Raw genomic sequence first — 22,811 nt, 5'->3', positions numbered from 1 at the left:
AATTGAGGAAAAATATATACTGGGGACTAATAATTCAAGAGGGCTAATAATTCTGACTTGTATACCCCATTCAAGATCATGTGACTGAAGCCCACCTGCTCAGTTTTGGTCTTGTTCTCATATTTAACTTTTTTGAACACAATAAAATAAAATTGAATGAAGTTTTGGTGTCCTTTGATGTGACACCCCTATTTATTGAAGATGTCCAACAGATCATGCTGAAAACAAATCATGGAAAAAAAAAAAATTTCATATAAAGTAAATAGCACTATCTGAGGATAAGTGTCTAACAATGAAGATAAATTACTCACTCTTTTTGTATATCATTAGTGTTATTTATATATATATATATATATATATATATATATATATATATATATATATATATATATATATATATATATATATATATATATATATATATATATATATATATATATATATATACAGTGCTCAGCATAATTGAGTACACCCCAATTAGAAAATGAATATTTGTAATATTTGTATCCATTTCTCAGTGAATATAGGCAATGTATTTTGGTGCATTTAAACATAACAGATTTATTAATTGCATATTTTTTATTAAACTAATGTTTTAATCACCAAACATATTTAGAAATTGAAAGATATTACAATTAAGTTCAAGCAAAATATTGCAAAAATAAATTACAACCTACAAATTTTCAACTAATTTTAAATTTTTTATTTTTTATTTTTTGCTTCTTTGATTTTTCCTCTTATTTTAATTGGCATTTAAGATTTTTCTATAACATATAAATTTGGGGTGTATTAGTTTTTGGACTGTTATAGTAAGTTGTTTTGTTAGATTAGCTCTAGATTTGGCTTCAGTACTGAAGTCAGTATTCTTAACCCCCCTGAATTATTAGCCCCCCCCTGTTTATTTTTCCCCAATTTCTGTTTAACGGAGAGAAGATTTTTTTCAACACATTTCTAAACATAATAGTTTTAATAACTCATTTCTAATAATTGATTTATTTAATCTTCACCATGATGACAGTAAATAATATTTGACTGGATATTTTTCAAGACACTTCTATACAGCTTAAAGTGACATTTAAAGGCTTAACTAGGTTAATTAGGTTAACTAGGCAGGTTAGGGTAATTAGGCAAGTTATTGTATAATGATGGTTTGTTCTGTAGACTATCGAAAAAAATATAGCTTAAAGCGGCTAATAATTTTGACCTTAAAATGGTTAATAAAAAATGAAAAACTGCTTTTATTCTAGCCGAAATAAAACAAATAAGACTTTTTTGAATAAAAAATATTATCAGGCATACTGTGAAATTTTTCTTGCTCTGTTAAACATCATTTGGGAAATATTTCAAAAAGAACAAAAAACTCAGAGGGGGGCTAATAATTCTCACTTCAACTGTATATATATATATATATATATATATATATATATATATATATATATATATATATATATATATATATATATAATACTGAATATTTTTACACCAATATAACATTACATTAGAAAAAAAATGATTACTGTAGAGAGATAAAAGTTATGAAGCTTTTTTATTTCTTCTAAATAATTACAAACTATTTATTTGTTTTACTCATTTTAATTGATTATTTATTCCATTTCCTCTCTTTCGATGGAGAGAGGGAAGTGTTCATAGGGGTAATAATATTAAGTAATAATTATAGTAATAATATAGTCTTTTGTTAATGTTGATGAAAGTTTTTCTTCATTGCATTAGAACAGTTGTATCAAAGTTTCATTTCTGTGTTATTTAAAAGCAGCAAAATAAACATTAATTACTAATTAACCAATTAATAAACATTTCTCAATTCCCTAAAACTTAAAAATAAGTCCAATCTAGACAAAATGAGAATGATGTCATTGACCCAACAAAAGCTTTGGCTCTGAGGATCTTGTCCTACTTTGTCAAAATCACAGTATCTTCACACCCCTGAGCTATTTAATTGAGTATGGTCGCTCCCTGAGAAAGGCTGCAGATTTGCACTTTGAATGGCCCATAATGCAGCAGACTCAACACGCTCATCTCTTCCCTAGAGCTGAATTCTGCTGGGTTCCGAACGCGTAACAATCCAACTGAAACCTAGTTAGCACACGTACAGGTGGAAAGTGGCTTGTTAGTGCAGCTGGAGGTGTGAACTCATTGGGGAAGAGGGAATCTGTGCCACTCAACAGGCCAAAATCTGAGCTTCAGATACAGTGGAGTGTCAGTACTGCATTGTATCGATCCCGGTCGAAACCCTCACACTTCTGCCAATGTGAGGAGAGAGCTTTTTCAGGTGTTTCATTTCCCACAGCGTCCGCGAGAGAGCTGCGATCAGCTCTCTGGGGGAATTCTGGGAGTTGAAGTTGTTATTGATTTGTAGTTGTTTGGTAAAGATTAAGCATGTGGCCCTTTCAGACAGAGCGACTGGTGTTTAAATGGACCTGAAGTTGTTTTGATTTGCCTGTACATTCACCAGGGTGGCGGAAAGTGGAAAATCCTGCTGGCTCTGCTTCAAATAATGGGCATTGCTCTCAGCGGTGGTGGGACAAGGCCTCGACTGCGGCCCAGCGGTGCAGTCACCTCTGTCGGATGTAGTGCACACTAGGTGTACGGTCCTACATTCCTGCTCTTTCCTGTGCCTTTTTTCTCCTCCAGCACCTCCAACCTGACTTCTCTTCTCAAATGTCTAAGATGCCCATTAGCAATCCCTAAACATCACACTCATACATGCTATATTGATCCCACTGTTTCCAGACGGGACCTCCAAACACACACATCCTTCAGCCGTTGGCCCGTGTCTCCTTCTTGAAAGTGTACGCTCCGCTTAATTGCTCTCGTTCACTCAGAAGCTGCTGAGCTGTCTGTGCCTCGCCGTAACCTTCAACAGGGTGAGACGGAAAGTTTCCTTTATCTCTGATTGGGATGTAAAACAGTCACATCGTTCAATCACCTCACTGTCTTTTACTCTCAGTGGGAGCTGTCAGACATTATATAAGTCTAGCGGTGAGGAATGGCTGTAGTTCTCATGTGGACTACACTCAAAAAAAGATCTTTGCTGCTTGTTTAAACTACTCATTTAAAATAAGCTGAAACAACACAATTCTTGAGATACTTTTGGGACAACTTAATTGTTTTATTTTTAATCTACTTCAATTTACTTAATGGATTTGTGTTTGGTTAACATAAATTAATTTTATGGAAGCCCTCAATTTTTACCAACCCAGGCTTGTTACGGGTATGTAACCAGGTCTACATTTCTAGGGACAGGGAAATACGTATCCGCAGGTCCGTCTTCTCGCTGTTTTTGTTATTGGCAATCCTCCAGAGGCCGCTGTATATGCTTTTTGATCATCTCAAATTTCTCTTGCACATCCCGTAAATCCCCCAGAGGGTGCAATATACACTTCAGCTGACCAGGCCAGCTTGCTGTCGACTGACTGACTGGTGGACTGACCCACCCACCCCTTCCCTAAACCCAACCGATAGTGTTTTCAAAAGCAATCTAGAAAAAAAATCTGTCATGGCCACGTGATTTCACCACATTTTCAGCCTGTTGTTTATTTATTCATTTATTTTGCTTTTGTTTTACCTGGTTTCTGAAACTGTTCTTCTCTGGACTCAAACCCCGTTGTCGTGGTCAACTCCATGTCCCAAGTCCGCCGGCGTACGTGGCGAGCCATGGGGCAAGGAGCAGAAGCAGTCAGTGGTGTCATACGCCACGAAGCGTTCATCTTTTTAAAGATGAAATAGCCAGAGGTATATATAAATCACACTCTCCTGAAGTGTAGACAGGGGTATGTATCCACAGTGAACCAGTGTATGTCAGGGTTTAAAAGTTCAGATAATGGCCAGTGGTCAACAAACTTACAAATCAAGTACCCTAATAGAACATAATGCCATTAAAAGTATTAAAAGGATAGTTCACCTAAAAACGAAAATTCTCTGCACATTTACTCATCCTTTACTTTATTTCTTGTGTTAAACACAAAACAAGACAAACCTGTATGTGACTTCCATAATATTTGTTTTTCCTACTATGGATATCAATGTTTACAGATATCCAACATTTTTCAAAGTATCTTGTTTTGTGTTTAATAGAAAAAAACCACTTGAGACAGCGTAAATAGTGAGTGCACTGCAAAAAAAAATGCTTTTCTTACTTCGGGTCTTGTTTCTAGTGCAAATATCTAAAGATTCTTAAGTCAAGAAACATTTTCTAGATGAGTAGAAATTATTGTCTGTTTTTCATCAATATATATATATATATATATATATATATATATATATATATATATATATATATATATATATATATATATATATATATATATTTTTTTACAAAACAACCCCATTCCCCAACAATATAACCCCTTACAGATGAGGGATACATTTAAAAATAAAAATAATTATGAAATTATAATGAAATATATATTTTTAAAATCAATTAAAAGAAAATAATAAAAATAAATAAATAAACGGTATTGCCATCATAATTACTTTTCATTGGAAACATTGGTACATCACATTACATTGTGTTATTTGGTAGTTACCTCAAATTACAGTGGTGATAGGTTAAGTTACCTCTAAATACACATATCTAAATACTGTATGTCATAATACTGTTCCACCTCTTCAGAAAAGTATCAGTCTTCATTTGTAGACATGCAGTAACTTTTCCATTATATAGACCTGTTTAAATATGCCCTAATTAAGAGAGTTTTTCCTTAAAACAAGGAAAATAATCTGCCATAGGGGTGAGCAAAATAATCTTATTTCAAAGCCAAAACAAGTTTGTTTTTTGCTTATCCCATTGGCAGATTATTTTGCTTCTTTTAAGGAAAAACTCACTTAATTTTGATGAATTAGTTCTGAAAACAAGACAATATTTTCTGCTGGTCTAGAAAATGAGAGAATGTTTAGATATTTGGACTAGAAACAAGGCAAAAACTTTAAGTAAGAAAAGCATTTTTTCCAATGTAAATTTTCATCTTTGGGTGAACTATCCCTTTAAGTACATTTTAATTAACCTTTTTGAATTTACACGGTGGCTCAGTGGTTAGCACTGTCACCTCAGAGCAAGAAGGTTGCTGGTTCCAGTCCCGGCTGTGTCAGTTGGCATTTCTGTGTGGAGTTTGCATGTTCATGTTTGAGGTTTCCCCCACGTTCCAAACACGTGCGCTATAGGTTAACTGAATAAACTAAATTTGTCATAGTAGATGAGTGTGTATGGATGTTCACAGTTCTGGGTTGCAGCTGGAAGGGCATCCGCTGTGTAAAATGTATGCTGGATAAGTTGGCGGTTCATTCCACTGTGAATAAAGGGACTAAGCCGAAAAGAAAATGAATTAATTAAATTGACCTTTTTACTTGATATCTTTTTGTTTCTGTGATTGTTTGTTTATTACAGAACAAAGCCAGCATACATAGCTAGCAACAACTATATATAAGCCAGGGTTTGCATTAAAGGAAAATACATAAGAAACTAAAATTGCATTTTAGAGTTGCCTCTTTTTGTTTCTTCTTTGACCCTTTGTTATGATGGGTGATATTACCTTCCTTGCATATCCTAGCTCATCCAGTCTTTCTGAGAACAACAGCAACACACAGTGTGTCATAATGAAATATCATCTTCATTAAGCCTGTTTTATATTCAGTCTTCAGTTCTGACAGTACTGTGCTGGACTGATTTATCTTTCTCAGAGGAAAGAATTTAGGGGCCATTAAGGGCTGTTACCAGTTTGAGACCAGATCAAGAAGTGCTGTTTTACAGTTCACAGTAACGACCTAGTCTTTCTCTACAGATTACTGCTTGATTTCCTATTTTATGACGTGCACAAAACACGACTTCAATGCTAGTTCAATAAACGTCCAAGGTCATAGGAGTAATCTTGAAAGAGGTGGACATATAATAAGCTGCATGATCCTGATTCATAAATATTCATTAGATGACAGATCATTTGTCATCTAATTAATATTCAGTAGTCTTTTTTAAAAGGTTGGTAAGTGAGCACTAGTGGGATTTCAGAGATATTTTTACATTTTTGTGATATACAGTACATACATAGAGATCAACTGGTTAAGGTCTTGACATTTGACTGATTATAGCCGGTGCTTGTCAGATTGTCCTACGTCCCATTCAAAAAGTAGGTAGCACATTTTAATGACGAAATATGCTTCTGATTTTGCTACCAGTGTAAGTTTGAATGTGGAGTAGTGTGATATGAAGCTGTAATATCGCACTAACCTACCCTAATCCCTAACCTCAACCACAGAACCACTCAAATTCAGTGTTGGTAGCATAATCTGATGGGTAGGATACTGTATAATGTCAGGACAACTGTTTATATATATATATATATATATATATATATATATATATATATATATATATATATATATATATATATATATTATTATTATTATTATTATTATTATTATTATTATTATTATTATTGAACAATTCAAAATTAACAACAATTTGAAAAAGCCAGGGGATGACAATAATCGAGGATAAAGACAAAAAAAGTTAAATAAACATGTAAATGTTTGCATACATTAATACACTTAACAGCTTTCTTGTTTCTCAGATTAGTTTTTATAAAAAGACTTAAAGGGCACCTAGGTTAGCCCTTTTTTTCAGATTTAATATAAGAGTTTTGCGTCTCCAGAATGTGTCTGTAAAGTTTCAGCTCAAAACACCCATCAGATTTTTCATTATACCTTTTGCAAGATTCTATTTGATACATTTTTGACCTAGGGGGCTGTTTTGTCGTACTGCGCCTTTAAGGCTAGTCCTCCCCGCCCACCGTTTCTACGTGCCTTTCTGCGTGCCTTAATCTCTTCCCTTGGCTGGATCAGACAACAGACAGACTTAAAGGAATCGATGAGTCACACAAAGTTCACGCGCACACACACACACACCGCAGCAGGCACACACACACCGCAGCAGACACACATACACACAGACAGACAGAGCGCGTTTAGCTTTGCACTCTTTTTGCACGCAAATGTCACAGGATACAGGTTAACCTCCACTGCTGTATGGATATCTGTTATGTTAATGTACAAAATAACTCCTACGTAAAGTTGCGGTCGGTCTGAAAACTGCTCCAATTGGTCCACCGTTTTTATGTTGCTAAATTGAAAATAAAGGACTGGGTGTGTTTATATCACCCCAATATGACGGTCTATACACCACACATGCAGATATGTCTGTCCAAACAGCTTGAAAAGTAGATTTTTTCACCATAGGTGCCCTTTAAAAATACTAAATAATGGATTGCAATCACTGTACTTGCTTTTGTGTATACTGAATTTTTCCAACAGAAGTAATAAATTGATCAAAAAGTAAGGAAGCGCGAAGCACAAAGTAACTCGGGGTAAAATGTGACACAAAGTTTTATGGTATTTACTCAGGGTTAACCATAGCATGCTTCCAAGGTTTTCACCACAGTGCCAACAGATGTCTTCCTGTCAATTATTGGGGAAAAAAAATTGGATGAGAAACACAAGAGAAACCATTTTTGCAGCATAAAAGTATTTTGTATTATACCCTATTTTTTATTTTTTAAAAATCTGTGAAAGCATGTATGTCAAATCTTATATTGTTGTGATAGCCATCTTCTAGGCTAAAAGATGGAACCATTTTGAAAGATGTAAAATACACACAAAACAAGACACAGCGAGATTAGTTGTAACAGGGTGTTACAAATAAACCTCACACTGTTGGACACCAATTGAACAACAAAAATAATAATTGTTGAATTTTGAGTGTAATGTTGAGAACTTTTTACATTAAAAGGTTCTTTAATAGAAAATATTTTCTTTAATAGACAAAAAATGCATTGTATAATAATGGATAACAATGCAAATAAATCCAAATGTGTTTAAATACATAAATAAACATGTTGTGCTATGGAGATGTTGTGCTATGTATAAAAAAATGAGCCAAGTACTGAGGAAAAATAGCTACTATTTAAAGTAAACTGGATTTAAATTAATTGTGTGAAATCTGTCTTTTTAAGCATGTGTTACAACTTGCCCCGTAGGTGGGGTAAATAGTAACATTTTTACTCCTGGCAGTTTTGGCAATACTGCACAGAAACCATAGGTCCAGTGCTCATTTGTAGGAAAGGCTTGTGTCTTGTTGGTAAAATAAATAGGGTTTGTCTAACCCCATTACTTTGTTACTTTGTGCCCCACTCTCCCCTACTCTTAACGTAATGACGTCAAATTACGTTGATATTTGGTTGTTTTTAGGTTGATTTTAAGCTGCATTGGAAAGTGACTAAAATCCAATGTCTAATAGATGTCATAGTAGTAACGTCCACACAACGTTAAGGTGGAACATGATTAGACGTTGATATTTGGTTGATTTTAGGTTGGACGTTGGACATTATCGTCGGCCTGACGTTGGGTTCTGACGTCAATCCGATTTTCATTTCCAAACAAAATCCAACGTCCCCACGACGTTGGGGTACATTGGAGTAAAACGTCAATATCACATCATGTTGGCATACTGTACCTCCAGGGTAATTACACAGCAATGAAAGCAGCTAAATTTTACTGCTTAAACTGCTTTAAAACTTTTAAAACTGCTAACTTTTGAGTGCTGAACATGAGCGCTTTTCTTTCTTTTCTGTGTGTCTTTCTAGGTTGAAGATCAGGAAGAGACTCTAGTGAAGACGCAAGCTGATTTTTCAATTTACCGGGCCACTCACATTCACTCGGACTCCGACTACGAATCCCAGCTGTCCCGTGTTCAAGAACTAGAGCATGTGAGTGAACTCCCGTCACTGTTTATCTTTGTAGTTGAGAGAGAAACACCACACGCTACACTCACATCTGCATGGATCCATCACTGTAATCTCTGCCTGTTACAAAAATGGGCTTTAAATGGACCCACCTGCTCCCCATGTCATGCGTTACTGTATGCATTGACACCGCAGCAACTCGGGGACTATTTATCAGTCATGAGCGGAGCCTTTGATTGAATCCGGAGAGGCTTCGCGCTAGTTCATGGGCACCTTTGTGACTAATTGTTTGTTATGTCAGCGTGGCAGCCAGCCATCCAGCTTTAATGGAGTGTAGTGGAGCGATCCATCAGGCTGTCGGAGGGCTCACACGTCAGCCCGAGTGTCAGCTCTTCGCGGCGCTCTACGCAAACGGCGACGTGATTTAGTGCCCTACTCGCACCGCTGCCCACCCGCTCCCCTTTCTCAGATTGATCACCCTCTGGTCCCGCTGACAGTGCCCGCCATCTTCTGGTAACCTTTTAGCGGCGTTTTATAGATGATTCCAGCACCTCGTTTGGCTATTTATACATCTGTAAGTGGCCATGAAATATAGATTTGTCTTGACACATGCTGGCGTTGGAGTCCCAGTGCCCTGTGTGACACGTCGTTATTTTAACGATGCCAAACCAAGGGCCTCAGCCTTGCCCGTGTTGGCTGCTTATGTCTCTATTTTATTACACTTTTTAAACTCTTGTTTTAAAATAGATCATTTTTTAGCATCTGTGCTATGTTAACCAAACATTCATGGAAGCTTTTCAATCCTCAAGAAGTTTTAGTATGTTTTTCATACTAACAAACAGTGGTGGAAAGAGTACTGAAAAATCATACTCAAGTAAAAGTACCATTACTTGTGTAAAGGAGGCCAGCTAGTAAGTGCTGTGCAGGTAAACCTAACTCCTCTGACCTCTAAATGTGCTCTAGCGTCAGACGCTAGAGGCCATGGTCTTTAGACTCCTTGGTAGAGCACCCGACTCCCACGCGGAAGGTCGCCGGTTCGATACCAGCTCGGAGGGGGTTGGGTGGCGTAGGACTGGCGGGGTTACACTTGCCTGAAAATGTAGTGCAGGTAGAGTAAAAGTATCTGTTGTAAATATTACTCAAAGTATAAGTAAAAAGTAGCCCTTTCAGAAGTACTCATGAGTAGTGAGGATTACGCTGTAAAAAGCTGATGCATTTACATGTAATTGGTGGATGTGTGTAAATTGAACTTTCTGTAGTGCCTTAATTATTGCCCATAACAGACACACAATATCAAAAGCCGTTAATATGAGGTTCGATTTAGTTCGAAGTCAGGTCACCAAAATTCAATGTCTAGCCAGTGTCTAAGGACCATGTTATTTTAATGTTCAATAACGACGTCAAATGACGTTAATATTTGGTTGATTTTAGGTTGTGTTGGAAAGTGACCAAAATCCAATGTCGAGCCAACATCTTAAACCAACGTCATATTGACGACAAATACTGACATTTATTCGTCAGGTATGGCAACCAAAATCCAACATCTGATAGATGTCATATTGGTAATGTCCACACAACGTCATTAGATGTTGATGTTTGGTTGATTTTAGGTTGGACGTTGGCTATTGACATCGGTCTGACGTTGGGTTCTGACGTCAACCCGATTTTCATTTCCAAACAAAATGCAATGTCCCCACGACGCTGGGGTGCAACTTCAATCAGACATTACGTTGAGGTCTTGTGCCTACTGGGTGTTTAAGGCCATTTCAGTCATCATGCAGTAAACATCCGTCATCTTCTTATCAGAGATGTGCATCTAAACATTGGGTCTCTGGGTCTTCTTGAACACTTTTAATGCTTCCAAACAGTTTGCTACAATATAAACTCCCCATGTCTTGAGGTCGTTCATTATGATGCGATTTACCTTCTATGTGCGATTTGATTGTTTCTATCAAGGTATTTTTTTCTTCACTTTCGCCAATTAGTGAAGTTTTTTTTCCCTCTCCGCTGTCACCACTAGCTTGCATGATTCGGGATCTGTAGAGCTGCACATGGTTGGATTTGCTCTTTAGTGTTTGAACTCTCAGTAGTGATTTTTAAACCACACTGAACTGAGTTAAACTGAACTGGACTTAAACACTAAAAACTGAACTACACTGTTCCAATTTACTATGACCTTTTATGTGAAGCTGCTTTGACATAATCTACATTGTAAAAGCGCTATACAAATAAAGGTGAATTGAATTGAATTGAATTGATTGGACAGGAATCACAGGGCTGATTTTTCTAATCCCCATAGACAAGAGAAAATAAAGTAGTGACTGGAAAGTAGTGGAGTAAAAGAACAGATACTGCACTAAAAATGTACACAAGGGAGAGTAAAAGTACACATTTTTAAAACTTAAATTACAATTCCTGAGGAAAACTACTCAATTACAGTCATTTGAGTATTTGTAATTAGTAACTTTACACCACTGCTAACAAACATGTTCATTGAAAGCTTCTTTGAATATAGAGGAGAGGAACTACGACGTCAATTTGTATGCAAGAACCAGGAAGCGAGTTAGCATTTTAGCAGTTCTGGTTCCATCATCCAGAAAGGTATTTTGAATGGGTTTTCGTTTAAATCGCGTATATAAGGTTCGTGGCTACCACAAACTCAAGATACTTTTACGTTTTATTCTACAACATAAACAGTTACATCACACTCTTGATTTTTTTTTAATTGGTTACACTTCTTTAAAAAGACGGTGCTATCAAGTTGCTAAATGGGACTACAGGTGGTGTTGGAGATATTATACGTCATCGAGATGAACTGGTCTGGAACGCAGCCCACTTGCGTTGGGCTTTTGGATTTGTCTGTTATTTAAGTATTTTCATGAATAGTAGTTTATAGTTTGTAGTATTTTTCCAATTGGGAATTCTTATTGTGTGTTGAAATTGCCTTAGCTTGTAAAAACTGTCAAAACAGATAAAATTTTTGATCCTTTATTTCAATTAAACAATATTACGGGGAGACAGCTTACCAGTGCAGCCTGTCTCTTTCCTGCTCTCAGTAATGCAAACGTGTGAATAAATGTGTAAAAATACACACAGTTGAAGTCTGTGTGAAGAAAGATTTATTGGCCCCCCTTAGAATTTTTTTCCCCAAATGATATTTCCCAAATGATGTTTAACAGAGCAAGGAAATTTTCACAGTATGTCTGATAATATTTTTTCTTCTGGAGAAAGTCTTATTTGTTTTATTTTGGCTAGAATAAAAGCAGTTTTTAATAAAAAAAAAAAACATTTTAAGGTCAATATTATTAGCCTCTTTAAGCTATATATTTTTTCGATAGTCTACAGAACAAACCATCGGCATACAATAACCTGCTTAATTACCCTAAACTGCCTACCTAATTACCCTAGTTAAGCCTTTAAATGTCAATTTAAGCTGTGTAGAAGTGTCTTAAAAATATCTAGTCAAATATTATTTACTGTCATCATGACAAAGATAAAATAAATCAGTTATTAGAGATGAGTTATTAAAACTTTTATGTTTAGAAATGTGTTGAAAAAATCTTCTCTCCGTTAAACAGAAATTGGGGAAAAAAATAAACAGGGTGGCAAATAATTTCATCAGTTTTCTTCTTCATCTGAACATATTTAACTCTGTCATAACTGCAATATTTACACTCCTCCTTCAAATGTATAGCAAATGTGACTGTATGGGCTGCTTTTCACTGTACTTTGCGACACAAAAAAATATTGAATGTTGTTCTGTGTCTATGATGGAACTTGCAGGCTTTTGATAGACTTGTCTAACCCATCATTTCTGTCATCTGTTACTAAGGTAAGCGGGCTGTGTGCACTCGCGCGATACACTTATTTAAATGTCTTATGATAATACTATGTAGGTACATTTATATACACAGTTTTAAAACTTTTGCAACAACCGTAAAGCAAAACAAAACTGTATTTCCTGCGTAAAAAGGCACAGAGGTCTATACAGATGTGTTTTTGCATATTTATTTGTTTATAATATGAAGTGTGGATTATAATATAATAAACAGAGAGAGTAAATCTTTGTCATGGACAATATTTCTAAAAATAAGCTTGAAACGTTGTCTGTAGCAGCGTGGTCCTGACGTCACAGGCGAGCGCCCCGAAGGCACTGTAGTCCGTTAATAGCCTAATGTTAGCTTTTCAATTCTTGCGTTTGCATTTAAGATCTAAAAGTGCTAAAAGTTGTATTTTCGTGTGAGGATTATACGGTTGGACAAAACGTTTAAGTGTAATGAACAGTGTTTGAACACAGAGCTTATTATTTGCAATCATCGAAAAAGCCTATGGGAAAATCCTATGGGGATTTTATAGACAGAACCAGTTTTATGCTAGCAGCTGATTAGCCTAAAAGGTGACGTCATAGTTCCTCCACTCTATTACACTGATCTACACTGAACGTCAACTCTGAAAACGACTGAAGCAGTTCAAATGATCTGCTTTGATACAATCTACATTGTAAAAGCTCTATAGAAACAGAGATGAATTGAATTGGAACCCAAAACTTTTCATATGGCATGGGTGGTCAACTCTTGTCCTGAAGAACCTAGGGTCGCATTACAGAAATTTTCTTATCTTAGGTCTTATCTTGAGATATGATATGTTCAATTAGGCTTTATTTTTGCAAATTTGTATTACGAGAGAGGTGGTTCATTATGCTGTGGCGACCTCTGAAGGAAAATGAATGAATGAATGTTACAGAAGAAAATCTTAAACTTGATTTGGGATTCTTATCCTGTCTTACAGGATTGTGTATTATCTCTTGTTATTAAATCTTACATTTTGTCATCAAGTTGCCAATGGCCATATCAGCCTGCAGCCCAAGACTTACTCACTGAAGCTAAGCAGGGCTGAGCCTGGTCAGCATTGGCGGTTCTAGTTTAAATAGTGAACAACCCCCCCCAATATTTATTATATTATATTGTACTATATTATATTATATTACATTAAATTACATTACATTACATTATAGTATATTATATATGTATACACTTTTATAAATAATCTTTATTACAAATAAATAAAATTATTATTATTATTATACAGTTATTAAACTAAATAAATAATAGAAATCATTCCAAAATGTAACTGGAAAACAATGTGCAGTAGAGACACAACTGGAGGATATGCTAAGATCACTTAGGAAATCTTTTGCATGAATATTAATAACAATTGTATAGAATTAATGTTATTAAGTCTTACCTCCCTGACTCATTATCCCTCCTTTCTGTTTCATAGCCATGCTCAGAATAAGATCATCATCATTTTATAACTTTAGTTTTGTCGACTTGCAAAACTCGCTACGTGCTGACAACTTTGCATAAAAGTTTCCGGTTTCACGGTGCATAAGCGGCATGTAATTTATCAGAGCAGGAGCAGAGCAGCGCACGGGAATTTAACCACCAGGAGCAGAGCAGCACACGGAAATGGTTTTCTGTGCGCATGCGTCAGTTTACTTTCACCAGCGCTGTTTCGGTTGCACATAGAGAATAACAAACTTGCGCATGCAAAAGATGCCAAATGTGAATGGCCCCTAACGTCTTCATTCTGGGTCCACCACTCTGTAATACACTTGCATAAAGTAAATCGTATCTCTCGAAGCTTATACTGGGTCCCGTTTATTTTTATTTTTTGCACCTTGTTTCCTCGTGCCACCCCCCAGCAAGATGCAGCCCTAGGTGATCGCCCATATTGCCCATGCCTAAATCCGCCACTGCTGGTCAGTACCTGGATGGGAGACCACATGGGAAAACTAGGTTGCTTTTGGAAGAGGCGTTAGTGAGGCCAGTAGGGGGCGCTCAACCTGCAGTCTGTGTGAGTAAACTCTGCTCCAGTAAAGTGAAGGGAACGCTATACTGTCCGTGAGACGTTAAACCGAGGTCCTTACTCTCTATGGTGACTAAAATCCCATGGCATTTGAGTAGGGGTGTAACCCTGGTGTCCTGACCAAATTCCCTCCATCGGCCCTTACCAATCATGGCCTCCCAATCATTCCCATCCACCAAATTGGATGTCTCTCGACTCCACCAATAGCTTGTGTGTGATGAGCACACTGGCGCCATTGTCCTGTGGCTGCCATCGCATCATCCAAGTGGATGCTGCACACTGGTGGTGGTGTGAAGAGACCCCCCTCATGATTGTGAAGCACTTTGTGTGTATGGCCATACACGATTAATGCGCTATATGAATACACATTACATTACGTTTATTTTGACAATCTACTCTCAGGTCTGTTATCAAGCAACCAACACTTCACGAGACGCTAATGAGTTAGCTTAAACAAAATGGATGAAAAAAACAATGTAATGTACCTATACATGTGTATGTAACCGGTAATACTGTGTTGCCCTTTGTTGGGCTTTGTAATGCAGGCTGTTGTTCCTGTGATAACTGTAATATCATGTAGCGCGATTGTCTGTAATTGGCCTACATAGGGTTTGGTCATGGAAAGTATAACAAAGATCATTCAGGGTCCTCCAAAAGTCTATCCTGACCATTAAATATCTTCATTCTTCATTTTCAATCATTCATTCATTCATTTTCCTTCAGCTTAGTCCCTAATTAGTCAGGGGTCGCCACAGAGGAACGAACCGCCAACTATTCCACCCGCAGCGGATGCCCTTTCTTACACCACATGTCTTTAATTGTGGGGAAAACCAGAGCACACGGAGGAAACCCACACGAACACAGAGAGAACATGCAAACTCCACACAGAAATGCTAACTGGCCCAGCCGGGACTCGAATCAGCAATCTTCTTGCTGTGAGGCAACAGTGCTAACCACTGAGCCACCGTGCTGCCCCATTTCAATTATCAATAATTGTAATGCTTTTGTTGGACAGTGCAAATATTAGCTTTTCCTCCTTAGCTTTCAAATGATTTAGTTACAGTAGAATGTTTTGTTAATAGCACCTTCCTATCTGTACTTATAATAAGATAACAAACTTAGGAGTTTCTAAAATAGCTTTTGTCCTAAATGTGATCCTATCTGCAATTATCATGGTAACCGGACAGTTTGGGTAACATTTTAAAGGTAGGATCTTTCTGTAAGACACCATCTGCAGAGTTTCACCCCAACCCTAATCAAACACACCTCAAGAAGCTCAAGGTCCCAAGGGTTAGCAGAAAGCTACATGGAAGTCATGGATGTTAATCAAAATTAAATCAGAACTCTACAGGACAGTGACTTGACCATCCTCCTGTACTATCACTACACACTTAATATTTGCGAAAATTTAGCAATTGCGAAATCAGATCTCGCTAATACCTGTCCGGTTTGCATGCTGCAGACATGAGTGTATGTTACCCTCACCATCCTGGAGATGCTGTTTCACCTGTCAAAAGCCGTGATGTGCAACCTGGTAGCCAGGGTAATTAAGAGATGGCACTCACCCACACACATACAACAAACACACGCACACACACACACCGCATCCCAGAGACGTAATTGAATGGTTAGCACGTCAAAGGTGCAGGCTTCAGGATTGGAGGCGACAGCTGTCATGGACAAAAACCGTGGATGTTTCCTCAGCAGGCGTATGTATGTACGGGCCACAGTAGAGATGCTAAATGAAGGCCAGATGGGAGCGGAATGGAGCTGAAGAGGCGAGCGGATACAGCGATAGCCTTAGGGATGGAGACAGTTCGGGGAAGTGGGGGAATTCTTATCTGCCTTAGGTCACCCCCTCCAGCGCCCCAGGCATCAACACGACTCCCCCAAGGCACAGTCACAGAAGTTTGACAGCTGTGTGACGACTTTGCATGTTAGTGGAGGTGTGTGTGTTTGTCCTTAGGCACTGTTCCAGTCGCTGGAGCGTTGTGGTCAGAGCGTCCAGGAGTTGCGGGTCTGCCAGCTGGAGATGGCACGACATAAAGATTGCAGTCCGGCTGGTGAGTGAACTTACGGCTTATTTTTATAATTGACACTTTGCAAAGCCCCGCCCCCCCTTCTCACTGTCAAATCAGCCACGGCACTCGCCTATCAATTTGTGCACTCACCAGGGAAATAGTGAATCATTTGACGTCACATGAAATTTGTTTATTAACTAATTTCAAGAGGATCACATGCTTATAATAACAACAATAATAATAATAATAATAATAATTCCTTACACTTATATAGCGCATTCCTAGACACTCAAAGCGCTTTACACAATGAGAGATGGGGTTCTCCACATCCACCACCAGTTTGCAGCATCCACGACGGCAGCCATATTGCGCCAGACCGCACACCACACACCAGCTGATTGGTGGAGAGGAGACAGAGTGATGAAACCAATTATTATATGGGGATGGTTAGGAGGCCATGATGGACAGAGGCCAGGGCGCAAATTTTTGCCACGATGCCGGGGTTAAACCCCTACTCTTTTTCGCAGGACATCCTGGGATTTTTAATGACCACAGAGAGTCAGGACCTCGGTTTAACGTCTCATCCGAAAGACGGAGCACACTGAGCAGTATAGAGTCCCCATCAATATACTGGCGTTAGGACCCACACAGACTGCATGTTGAGCGCCCCCTGTTGGCCTCACTAACACCACTTCCGGCAGCAGCCTAGCTTTTCAGTGTGGTCTCCATGTACTGACCATGCGTTATGATTGACCACAGCTGGTCCCGCATTAGCTTTCACATGATATAATATAATAGCTGGATTTCCTTACCTTAGTCATTTTCATCTTGAGGAATTCCCCATCCTTCTCCTCTTTCTTAGCTAAAAACAGGAGAGCTCTCGAGACGTGCCTAAGCTCAGATTCCTGATGAAACAGGAGGGAGCCCCGGGCTTGAGGATCTTCTGAGCTCAGGGCTCTCTCCCAGGACAGCATGCCAAACACACTTTTACTTATCAATCATCAGCTAAGTGTGAACTCTTGAAATATTGATTTCAGACAAAAGCAGACTTAAAGGTCTGCAATATGCATTTGAGGGAAATATTCAGGATGTGAGTGTAAATGAAAACAAAATAAAGATAGAAGCTATTGACCATATTCTTGACACACTGTATGAGCAGCCACAGTTATCAGTATCTTTTTGGCTCAAGACTTCCGGTCTCATTCACTTCCATTGATTTTTAGACTTTTAAAACAGCCCGTTATGCTGCTTGATGTTGCAAACTGATATTTTCTTATGACATTATTCTACTTTTTATGTATAGTCATGAACACGCTTGTTTGTAGAGCAACTAGTTTGACCGTTTTCTGCCGTTTATTATTCCCAGTCATTTTTCCCATGGGCAACTATATCGGAAGTTCTGAAACAAATGAGCGCACCTCCGCATTGAAGAATACGGTCAATAGCCTGCAAGTCTAGAGATGGGAAGTTTGGATTATTTGAACACAATTAAAATTGACTCGAATAAGACTAATACATCTATAAATATGTAAAAAATAGTAAAGATTAATTCATTGTTTATCTGGGTCTCCAAGCTATGTGGTTATGATGTCATCATCTGAGTCCTCAGGTCGTTCACTGGTTATTGTCGAGTCATATTTCCATAAACTAAAGTTTCACAGGCTGCCCAGGTCCAATAACAGAAAAGATTAGTTCATCAGTTTCGAGTACTTGCGTGTCGAGTCAACCGTTACTCCTTGAACAAGCTACAGCACCATTGATTGATGGTTGATGGCAAGCACACACAAGTAAACACAAGTATATATATTTCATACATTTATGTATGGCAGGGCTTTTAATTGGCGGCCCGCGGGCCAAGTTCGTGGTGACTCTCTGTGGTGACTAAAATCCCATGGCACTTGAGTTGGGGTGTAACCCCGGTGTCCTGACCAAATTCCCTCCATTGGCCCTTACCGATCATGGCCTCCTAATCATTCCCATCCACCGAATTGGCTCTATCACTGTCTCTCGACTCCACCAATAACTGGTGTGTGATGAATGTCCTGTGGCTGCCGTCGCATCATCCAAGTGGATGCTGCACACTGGTGGTGGTGTGAAGAGACCCCCCTCATGATTGTGAAGCACTTTGTGTTCATGGCCATACACGATAAAATAACGAGCTATTTAAATACACATTACATTACATTTACATTACATGTTTGACAATCTACTCTCAGGTCTGTTATCAAGCAACCAACACTTCACAACAGCACTTGTTTTTTTCCTACAGTATTTGTACTGTAATGCACATATAACACACACAACTAGATGTGTGTATATATAATTTTTATAGATTTTTTTTGCATAACCTAATTTGAATTTGAATCAGTGGTGTAGTCGGGGCTATATGCACATAGACTCTGTATGCCTACTTTTTCCACAAGCTGTTAGAGAATTATGACTTCTGAGGATTCATAATTGCATATACCCTCAGTATACTCACTTGTTTTGCTGATTACCTTCTCTAATTTATGTGTATTCACGTATTCACAGGTCTGCTGGGGGCACTATTAGCTAATCATAAATTATTGAATAGGATTAGACTATTAGGATCTCGCTTTAAAAATGACACATTTGTTTAAATATTTTTCCTTGTCATCATTTAATCAACCTTTACTTGTTCCAAACTGGTTTGTCCTTTTTATTCTGTTGAACACAATTGAAGAAAGTATATTTTAAGAAAGATGGAAACCTGTAAAATTGACTTGCATAGAATTTGTTTTCCTTCTGTTGAAGGTAATGTATATATATATATATATATATATATATATATATATATATATATATATATATATATATATATATATATATATATGTGTGTGTGTGTGTACAGTTGAAGTCAGAATTATTAGCCCCCCTTTGAATTTCCCAAATTATGATTAACAGAGCAAGGAAATTTTCACAGTATGCCTGATAATATTTTGTCTTCTGGAGAAAGTCTTATTTGTTTTATTTTGGCTAGAATTAAAAGCAGTTTTTCATTTTTTAAAGTCATTTTATTTTAAGGTACCTACCTAGTTAGCCTAACTAACCTAATTAAGCCTTTATATGTCACTTTAAGCTGTATAGAAGTGTCTTGAAAAATATCTAGTAAAATATTATTTACTGTCATCAAGGCAAAGACAAAATAAATCTGTTATTAGAGATGAGTTATTAAAACTATTATGTTTAGAAATGTGTTAAAAAAAAATCTTCTCTCCTTTAAACAGACATTGGGGAAAAAAATAAACAAAAGGATAATAATTCAGGGGGCTAATAATTCTGACTTCAATTATATATATATATATATATATATATATATATATATATATATATATATATATATATATATATATGTATATATATATGTATATATATATTATTGCTAATAAATAAAAAAACATTGATTATCATTGGGGTTTTTTTGCCTACTTTTAAAATTAGGGTTGGATGGGTAATAGTACATCACCTTTTTTTAGGACTACACCACTGATTTAAATGTATTTTTTAAATGTATATTTCTAATGATGCTTGGTGACCGAATTCTTATTTTAATTCATTAAACTTTTTAACAAGTCTATTTTGTTTAATCCTGACTTATTAGGCGCCTTTTTACAAGATGTAAAATAAGTTTCTGATGTCCTTAGATTGTTTCAGCTCAAAATACCCCACAAATAATGTTTTATAACTCTTTGAAACTGTCCCTTTTAGGCTTTGATCCGAATTGTGCAATTTTTGGTGACTGTCGCTTTAAATTCAAATGAGATTGTGATCTCAGCCCTCTTTTTAAAACAGGGTGGAGCTACAAATACCAATGTGTCAGTATAGCAGCAGATTCAAAAACAAGACTAACTTCTTATGCTAATAAGGGTGAGATCACCACTAATGGGCGGGGCTTTCCCCCTCTGATGACATCTACAATGGGAGAATGTCAATCAAAGTGTTTCTGCAGACTGTTTTTATGAAGTGCGATTATAAAAAATACAATTCATATTCTTCTACCATCAGAGGCTGGTTATATTCACAGACTGTTGCCGCACAACTGTGTTTAAATCCCTTATAAAATTAATATTTGCATAATAGGTCCCCTTTAAATGCACCAAAATGTATTGTCTGTATTCATAGAGAAATTAATGAAAGTATTCATTTGCAAACAGGGGTGTACTCATTTTTGCTGTGCACTGTATGTACTCTTGTAAATGTATGTAGTTCCTGTAAATCACAAACAATTCCTTGACTAATAAAGCCGGTTGTGATTGTAACTGGACTCTCACACTGAAAGCAAGCGTGTGTGTCTGTGTGTGTGTGTGTAGCAGATATGCAGCGACTGCAGGAGCAGCTGAGGAAGCTCCAGGCAGATGCAGCAGATGAAGTCCACAGACAAGCACAAGTTGATTCTCTGGAGCAGAAGGTTGCCAATCTGGAAGGAGAACTGCAGGCTGCTCAAAGGCAGTGCGACCAGGTAAACAACTACACACACACACACACACACACACAAACAGACACAGTGCAGATCAAAAAGGCTTTGCCTGTGGCTGATTCTCATAGACATTCTCTCTCAGGCTATCCAAAAGAGAGACGCCCTACTGAGACAGTCCGAGGCTGATCTACTGCAGGCTCGGGACAAGATCCGAGGCAGGGCGGCGGAAGCTGAGAGACAGGCGGTGTCTGCTCGAGGGCTGGAAGCTGATCTGCAGAGAGCCAAGAAAGAGAAAAGGCAGAAGGAGAAAGAGTGCGCCTCGCTCAAAACACAACTGCTACAGCTCCGAGAACAACTGAAGGAGGCCAACACCACCTGCAGAGACACCGGTAGCACACACTGGCAAAACAATCCTGGCTCTCACACAATAGACTGGTGTTGGGACAGCATGAAGGAATTGAGTTGACTTGTATTTTTTTTTTTTACAAATTTAAGTTGATTTAGTTGTCCCCCAAATAAATATCCAATATTGACCAATATATATATAAATATACAGGGTGATTCAAAAAGAAGACCACATCTTTGAAAAGCTGTATTTAATCAAAGAAACATGATGGAACCTTGGGTAGTTAATCAATGTGAAGAGTACTTAAAGTTTTTTTTTCATAGATGTTCAATATGACACCTTTCAAATACTTGAGTGACATTAACCCGATACTCAAACTCGTTCCACACTCTCTGTAGCATCTCGTGCGTAACAGTTTGTATAGCTGCAGTTATTCCTTCTTTTAGTTCCTCAGTGTGAAACTTCAGAGCTTCCTTAAATCGACAGCAGAAAGAGCTTAGCTCTCGTTTTCTTCTTTGCAGAGTTCTCGATTTTCAAAGTTGTGGTATTCTTTTTGAATCACCCTGTATATATACACGTCATGTTGGGTGGATGGATGGATGGATGGATGCTAGAACAATAGGTAAAATGGTAGAACAAATGGATAATACATAGAATGATAAATAAAATGACAGAACAAACGATAGATAGATAGATAGATAGATAGATAGATAGATAGATAGATAGATAGATAGATAGATAGATAGATAGATAGATAGATAGATAGATGGATGGATGGATGGATGGATGGATGGATGGATGGATGGATGGATGGATGGATGGATGGATGGATGGATGGATGGATGGATGGGCGGGCGGGCGGATGGACGGACGGACAGACAGACTGACCAATGGATGGATAGATGGAACAATAGATAGATAGATAGATGGATAGATGGATGGATGGATGGATGGATGGATGGATGGATGGATGAAATAATAGATAGATGGATGGATGCATGGATGGATGGATGCATGGATGGATGGATGGATGGATGGATGGATGGATGGGCGGGCGGGCGGGCGGACGGACGGACAGACAGACTGACCAAGGGATAGATAGATAGATAGATAGATAGATAGATAGATAGATAGATAGATAGATAGATAGATAGATAGATAGATAGATAGATAGATAGATAGATAGATAGATAGATAGATAGATAGATAGATAGATAGATAGATGGATAGATGGATGGATGGATGGATGGATGGATGGATGGATGGATGGATGAAATAATAGATAGATGGATAGGTGGATGGGTGGGTGGGTGGATGAATGGATGGATGGATAGAAGTATAGATAGATGGATGGGTGGGTGGGTGTATGAATGGATGGATGGATAGAT

General features: G+C 37.6%; 1 protein-coding gene across 1 annotated transcript in view; it reads left to right on the top strand.

Annotated features, from left to right (window-relative positions):
• LOC130231466 (centrosome-associated protein CEP250) overlaps positions 1–22,811 on the top strand; it is a 275,795-nt gene that overhangs the window by 208,189 nt on the left and 44,795 nt on the right. The window contains 4 exon segments of the mRNA XM_056460798.1: positions 8,652–8,774; positions 16,585–16,681; positions 20,971–21,119; positions 21,220–21,466. Of these exon segments, the coding sequence (XP_056316773.1) occupies positions 8,652–8,774; positions 16,585–16,681; positions 20,971–21,119; positions 21,220–21,466 (616 nt within the window).

Source organism: Danio aesculapii, chromosome 7 (genome assembly GCF_903798145.1).
Source record: "Danio aesculapii chromosome 7, fDanAes4.1, whole genome shotgun sequence".
Lineage (NCBI taxonomy): Eukaryota > Metazoa > Chordata > Actinopteri > Cypriniformes > Danionidae > Danio > Danio aesculapii.
Note: the sequence above shows the minus strand (reverse complement) of the source record. Positions and strands in the feature narration are given on the sequence as shown.